At 35.3% G+C, this 6,333-nt stretch overlaps 1 protein-coding gene across 1 annotated transcript; it reads right to left on the minus strand.

Moving 5' to 3' along the window:
• Positions 1 to 2,475: 2,475 nt before the first annotated feature.
• Positions 2,476 to 6,055, minus strand: LOC128236261 (uncharacterized). Its single transcript, XM_052951146.1, has 5 exons — positions 5,809 to 6,055; positions 4,743 to 4,820; positions 4,094 to 4,462; positions 3,570 to 3,710; positions 2,476 to 3,007 (listed from the first exon to the last, which is right to left on the minus strand). The coding sequence occupies exons 2-5, from the start codon at positions 4,771 to 4,773 to the stop codon at positions 2,886 to 2,888; spliced, it is 663 nt and encodes a 220-aa protein (XP_052807106.1). The 5' UTR covers positions 4,774 to 4,820; positions 5,809 to 6,055; the 3' UTR covers positions 2,476 to 2,885.
• Between the last annotated feature and the right edge of the window lie 278 nt (positions 6,056 to 6,333).

Consider the following 6,333-nt stretch of genomic DNA (forward strand, 5'->3'; position numbering starts at 1 on the left):
AGTGCCCTAGTCCAAAAACTGTAACTATAACTATATTTTCGAAAAGTAATATAATGTTTAGTTTATGCAAAATAATTTGGTGGTCTACTTTATCAAAGGCTTATCTTAGTTAAGAAATATGACCCCAACAAGCGTTCCACTTTCAACACCTTCAACCCATGCGTCTATTAAACTGATTAAGTCAGTACTGCAACAAGAAAAGAATTGATGCATAGCAACAAGTCGGCGAGATCAAATTAGAAAAATACATGGATGTAAATCACCAAAAAGATAAAGTTATTTACTTCAATGATAACATGTCATGAATACATATGTTCGAAAGACATTATTGTTGATAAAACTACTGTAACAATAGTATTTGTTTTGTATTTACACTTTAGTGGTATGCGTAAATTGGACGGGGATAAAGAAAGACTATACATTATGAGGGAATAATCTGGAATTTATTCTTTTGAATGACGATTTAACTTGAAAGTGAGTTAGTTACAAACTAACAGTAACCAAACCTGTGAACATTTCTTCCCATACATCATGCACGGACTGCGGACACCGCTAAAACCGACCCAGAGACGCTCGTTCATGCAAACATAGTGTTATAAAGTATGACCCATAAAATGAAAAACAATGACAGTTAGTTGTAGTTTTTCTGAAAAGCACCAAATTATTTGTGCATATAACGTAATTTCGGAAATGACGTCGTTGAAATCGTGTCCAAGCCTTGTGATAACTGATTATGCGCGATGGCAGGGTCAAGTTTGTAAACAGTGAAAAATATCAAATTAATACTGCTAGAAACAGTGAAATATCCTTTTTAGTTTACTATAAATCTATTTAAACCGCAGGAGAGCATGTAATGCATAGAGCATAATTGTGTGTATTTTCAGTGTAAGATCGCAATATACATTTCACTGAGTTAATACCGAAAGCTATATTCAGGAGTGGCGTAGCAACGAGCGAAATATTTTCTTTTGCTTTTCTTTTAGTGAATTATGCATTCTTATTACGTATAAAATGTTCACCATCTCAGACTGATACTGCCACCTGTGGTTATAAATTGTAATTTTGTTAAACGCATGCATAACAATGGCTAAAAATCGATATTACCAACGGTTTAATAGTAGAAATTCCCGAACATGGCCTTTAAGGAAGATAAACAATGTGTCCGGACTTTCTGTTATATTTTGGGTGTAGAAGCACTGTTTTATTATAATTGAACTTTATAAAAAAACAACATGTTTTTCCTAAGTTAATTTTTGTGTCGCCTGAATAGGCGACATATAGGGGTTACTTTTGTCGGCGGCGTCGGCAGCTGTGGTAGCGGTGGCGGTCGCATCCCGTTTTCACTTGTCCGGGGGATATCTCGTAAAGTATTAGTGGTATCAACTTGCAATTTCATATGTAGAAAGCTCTCCTTGAGGACAATTGCAGAGCGCAAAAACTGTAACTCTTGCTTCCATATTTTTAGAGTTATAGCCCTTTGTAAATTTTAAGTTTTGTCCGGGGCATATCTTGTAGAAAATAAGAGTTATCATTTTGAAACTTCATATGTAGATAGATCGCATGGAGTGCAAATGCAGTGCTTAATAAGAGTAACTCTTTCTGTCTTAGTTTTAGATTCTTAGTTTTAGAGTAATTGTCCTTTGTTAATTTTTATGCTTAAAGTTTTGTCCGGAGCATATCTTAAAGAATATAAGAGGTATCAACTTCAAACTTCATAGCTAGAAAGATCTCATTTAAGGCAAGTGCAGTGCACAAGAACCGTCACTCTTGCTTCCGTATTTTTAGAGTTATTGCCCTTTGTTGGCGTCCTCGTCCCGTGTTCACTTCTCCGGGGCTTATCTCGTAAACTATTAGTAGTATTATCTTGAAATTTCATATGTTGATACATCTCATTGCGGGCAAGTGCAGTGCACAAAAACCGTTACTATTGCATCTATATGTTTAGTGTTATTGCCTTTTGTTAATTTCAAGCTTTAATTTTGTCAGGGGCAAATATCGTCAACTATAAGAGGTATCAACCTGAAACTTAATATATTATTCTTAATAGATATAATAGATCTCATTGAGTGAAAGTGTAGTGCACAAGAATCGTAACTCTTGCTTTCATATTTTAGAGTAATTGCCCTTTTATTAATTTTCTTTGTTAATTTTTGTCCGGCTTAACGTTTTAACCTTCAGTTCAAATGCCACCTACATTTGAAAGTTAAATGACAACTTCATTGTCTATAAATGAATAAAATACCAATCCAACAGCTATAATGTCGACAGTAAATAATTCTTCAGGCGACACATCTGACTTGCGGAGTTCTAGTTTTCACTAGGTGCGTGTCGTCATTATGAGGTGAAGGCACTGATAAAGTTTGGATTTTTTTGAAATCATATTCTAGGCATTCTTAACAATGGTTCATTCCAAGTTTAAAGTATGAGGTTGAATTAATCTACCATATGGAAAACATTGCATACTTAAACAGCTCAGCTTTTTATTAGGTATTCAAACAAACCAATCATATATAACCAGAACAAATGAAAGTTTTGTGTTGATGTAGCATTATTCATGAGCATTGATGCAGTTAAACAACATAGTTCCGTTGATAAATCTCATGTTTATTGTGTCTATAACATCTGGACCTATAGCAATGGAATCCTCTGTTTATTAATTGATTGTAGCATTTTGAAGTCGCCATTGCCTCGGACAACTCCCATGAGCTCCGAAAACAACCGTAACACCTTGGTCATCTCATAAGCTACAAGCACAGCGTGATCCGATATGCATTTGACAGGTGTCAAAAACAACCTGCATGGATACAATTTTGAAAAATAATAATTCAATTAAGTTTTTCAGTCCATTCCTTAAAAACAACTTCGTCAATAAGGTGCTTTTGGGGCTATATCGGCAAACTGTACGAATAAGCTCTAGACGAAGGTTTTTCTTCATAGCAAGCGCTGTAATTTTGTTCTTGTGTCCCGTTAGTACCCCTTCTTCTCAACACCAGTCTTTGATATAAATCTGCCAAATCATAAATAAGTATAGAATTATGCAAAGACTTTCCAGGCAAACTGCCGGCGAAAAAAGCGTCACACGAAGTTATAAAAGGGTGCATTTCAGAAATACTGCTGGAAACCAAATATCGTTTGTTACTTATTAAATTAAAGTTAGGTAGGAGCAAGAAACGTTGGCCTTTTGGAATGCCATAATAACCTGGCTGGAACCGAATCCAAACATGAGTACTTTTGTGCGTGACGGACATGTTACTATACCGATATCATACATGACCGCGTTTGTGCGAGGCGGACATGTTACTATTCCGAGCCAGTACGTGGAAACTTTTGTGCGTTACGGACATGTTTCAATACCGAACCCATACATGGCAACTTGTGTGCGTTACGAACCTATACATTGAAGCTTTCGTGCGTGACATACACGTACCTATACCGATACATGACCACTTTTGCGAGCCACGCATCCATACCGAACCCATATAAAAGCACTTTCGGAGAGGCGGACACGTATCTTTATGGAAAAGATCTTCTTAGCTTTACATGCAAGTTTCATCTATAAAGAATCTTACCCGTTTTCTTGATAGCAGGAATGAAGAATATCAAGTTTCCAATAAAGAGCAAGAGCACAACACTGATTCCAATGGTCGTTGACAGAACGAGAGGAAACAAAGTATGATCTGCATCTTTGTTGGTATTGGTGTTACATGTTTCTGAAAATAAATAACTAAACTTTATTATTCTATATAAGTGGATGCTTAACTCATGGCATCGTATTACTTCGTTCAATTTACATAACTTATTTTAAACTGTTTTGTTTTGGTCGATGGTTTGAAGACAGCTAGAAACTGATATGAACCAATCTAGAGTGTATCTCCTGGGTAGAAACCAGTACTGGTGTCTTTTTTGAGAGGCAATGGAAACTACTGGTGAACCCACACAGCCTCTATTGTCAGAGGCGGACTACAAGACCACTCTCATCCTTTTTGAAAAAAATACGAGAGCGTATAGAGGCAGGATAGGGGAGTTCACTTCGTTATAGTTCAAATTTTCAAACTTTTCATCCTTGCTACAATTGGAACACTTAATCAAATACCTTTCAGAATCAGCTGAATAAATGGCGACATAACTTTTCTCCTGTCTGACTGCTCAACCCAAAAGTAAGTTTCGTTGTAGTCAATGCTTGCTTTTATAAGCATTAAGTATAAAGCACCATTTTCATTCAACCGGAAGTTTGTGTCGTTTGGTGTAACTGTTCTTGCACTTGCAATTGAACCATGTTTGAAGGCGTATTTCCAAACAACGCTGATATTCATGTCAAAATTTGGGGTCATCCTCAATAGCACAGTCCCATGGAGGTGTTGGTCGGTCAACACTGACAAAGTGCCATAGAGGTTTGTTTCCTCTGTTGCAATTGCTGCATACGTCGGTGATTCGTCTGCACATGTCGCATACACTGAAAATGCTAAACGAAAGCAAAAGCATTGATTTGTCATAGGTATCTAAGTCTGATTGGCGTCCGTGATAGCAGAATGAAAGGTTCTAGGATTTCATTTCTTAGTCAAATATTCTTTATCATTTTTTATATACCCGTGTTTATTTACGAAAACTTTAAAAGGATACCGAATGTTCTGAGGCCGAGTCTCAGCATATATTTAGTATTTTATTTTAACTTGTAAACACTCTTGTAGAAATCTTACATAAACACAAAAGTAAAAGAATAGTCAGTAATAGATCAATTTTACCTAGACGAATGAACACTTTTAACATTTCCATCTTGAGTGATTTACTTTAGGTTCGGTTAACGCATGAAATGGACACAACTGAAAGAGAAACTGTTATATGACCATGCGGAAATTAAGTAAAGAAAAACAGTCGAGAACAATGATGGTGCAATATAAATTATGACAATGCTGCTGCACGGACTTTCTTTCAAGTGATTCATCGCGATGTGTGAAAATGAGAGTTGCTTTGTTTTCTGAAAATGCGTTGAGATTTAAACAACTCTTAAGGTTTTATTTATAAATTATCATACATACGTGTAGGAATGCTTAATAGAGAAAGGTTAAAAACATGCATTAATATGCGTCCATCAGGGACATTTGATGAATATATTAGCTGTTATAATTTAAATACATCAATATTGTGCTGATTAAGTGTCAAAGTAAACGAAATATTTTGGAGAATTGCAAAAAAAAACAGAAATTAAAACCACCGTGCAACCAACGTTTCCCACCAATATAAGACAGGTCTACCACATCATACAGCTTTACAATATTCTGTTCTAAAAAGTCACCTTCGATGACAATTTAACACGTTAATTATACTAAACAATATCAAAATACTATATCTATAAATGGTTGCTGTCATTCTATGGTCTATGGTTTTTTAACTACACTCTCACAGATTGAACGTTTTGACATCTTTTTGTTCTTTTTTTGTCTGACAACGAGCCAATTTTTGCGAAAATGCATGGTAAACAGTAATGTAAGACTGCTGACAAAATTTCAGATTGGAAGTTTTCATATTTATGTTTTAAATTGAAGTTTTATGCATTTTTCTTAGAGCGTTAGTAACGCTTTATCCATAAAACATTAATTTTCGAACGGAAGTATGAAAAACTGCGATCTGTTCTTTTATCAGAAGTCTTATATCACTGGTTTTCAGATTTTTACGCAAAGTTAGGCTCATTCCAAGACAAAATATTTAAAAGGGTTTGTCACAATTGTAAATTTGTGAGTGTGCAGCTTTAAAGCTCGATGATCATACTTTTCACATCAATTTCTCGATTATTTTAATGAAATTTCTTACCTCATGTCGTGTTTTCCACCACTAACCAACGTTACCTCCACCACTACACCTCGTAAAGATTGAATACGGTGTATGAGACTTGGAGGAAAATAAAGTGAAGAAATACAATAAAGATGCATGACTACAGGTTTCTGTTCATAATTGTTGTATTTTTCGTTCTGAATCAAAATATACATGGCAGCTACATCGATTTCCTTTATAATAAAAATTACATCAGACTCCTGAAAGTGATTATTTCATGAATGTATTAAAAAATGTATTAAAATGTGTTAAAACTAAAATACTGAAAACTGGGATATTTGTAAAAGGATTGGCATTGATGTCCACAATTATGAATGCGTTAATAACGCGTAGGGTGATTGGTTGATGTACATAACGCGTAGCTTGATTGGTTGATGTGCATTATCACATGATGCTTCCAATATATTCGATAAAGGTTAACATATTCGTCAGATTTCTTTATGTTCTTGTGACCGAGTGGTTAAGGCGTTGATTTTCTTTTTCTCTCGACTGTGCCGGCGTGGG

The sequence above is a fragment of the Mya arenaria genome, chromosome 5 (genome assembly GCF_026914265.1).
Source record: "Mya arenaria isolate MELC-2E11 chromosome 5, ASM2691426v1".
NCBI classification, from domain to species: domain Eukaryota; kingdom Metazoa; phylum Mollusca; class Bivalvia; order Myida; family Myidae; genus Mya; species Mya arenaria.

Excerpts from the sequence above, each read along its gene's own strand:
- LOC128236261 (XM_052951146.1), bottom strand. The coding sequence starts at position 4,773 with ATGGAAATGTTAAAAGTGTTCATTCGTCTAG. Across the intron at positions 3,711-4,093 it reads TATTCAGCTGATTCTGAAAG|AAACATGTAACACCAATACC; the intron begins GTATTTGATTAA and ends ATTTATTTTCAG. Across the intron at positions 3,008-3,569 it reads TCCTGCTATCAAGAAAACGG|ATTTATATCAAAGACTGGTG; the intron begins GTAAGATTCTTT and ends ATGATTTGGCAG.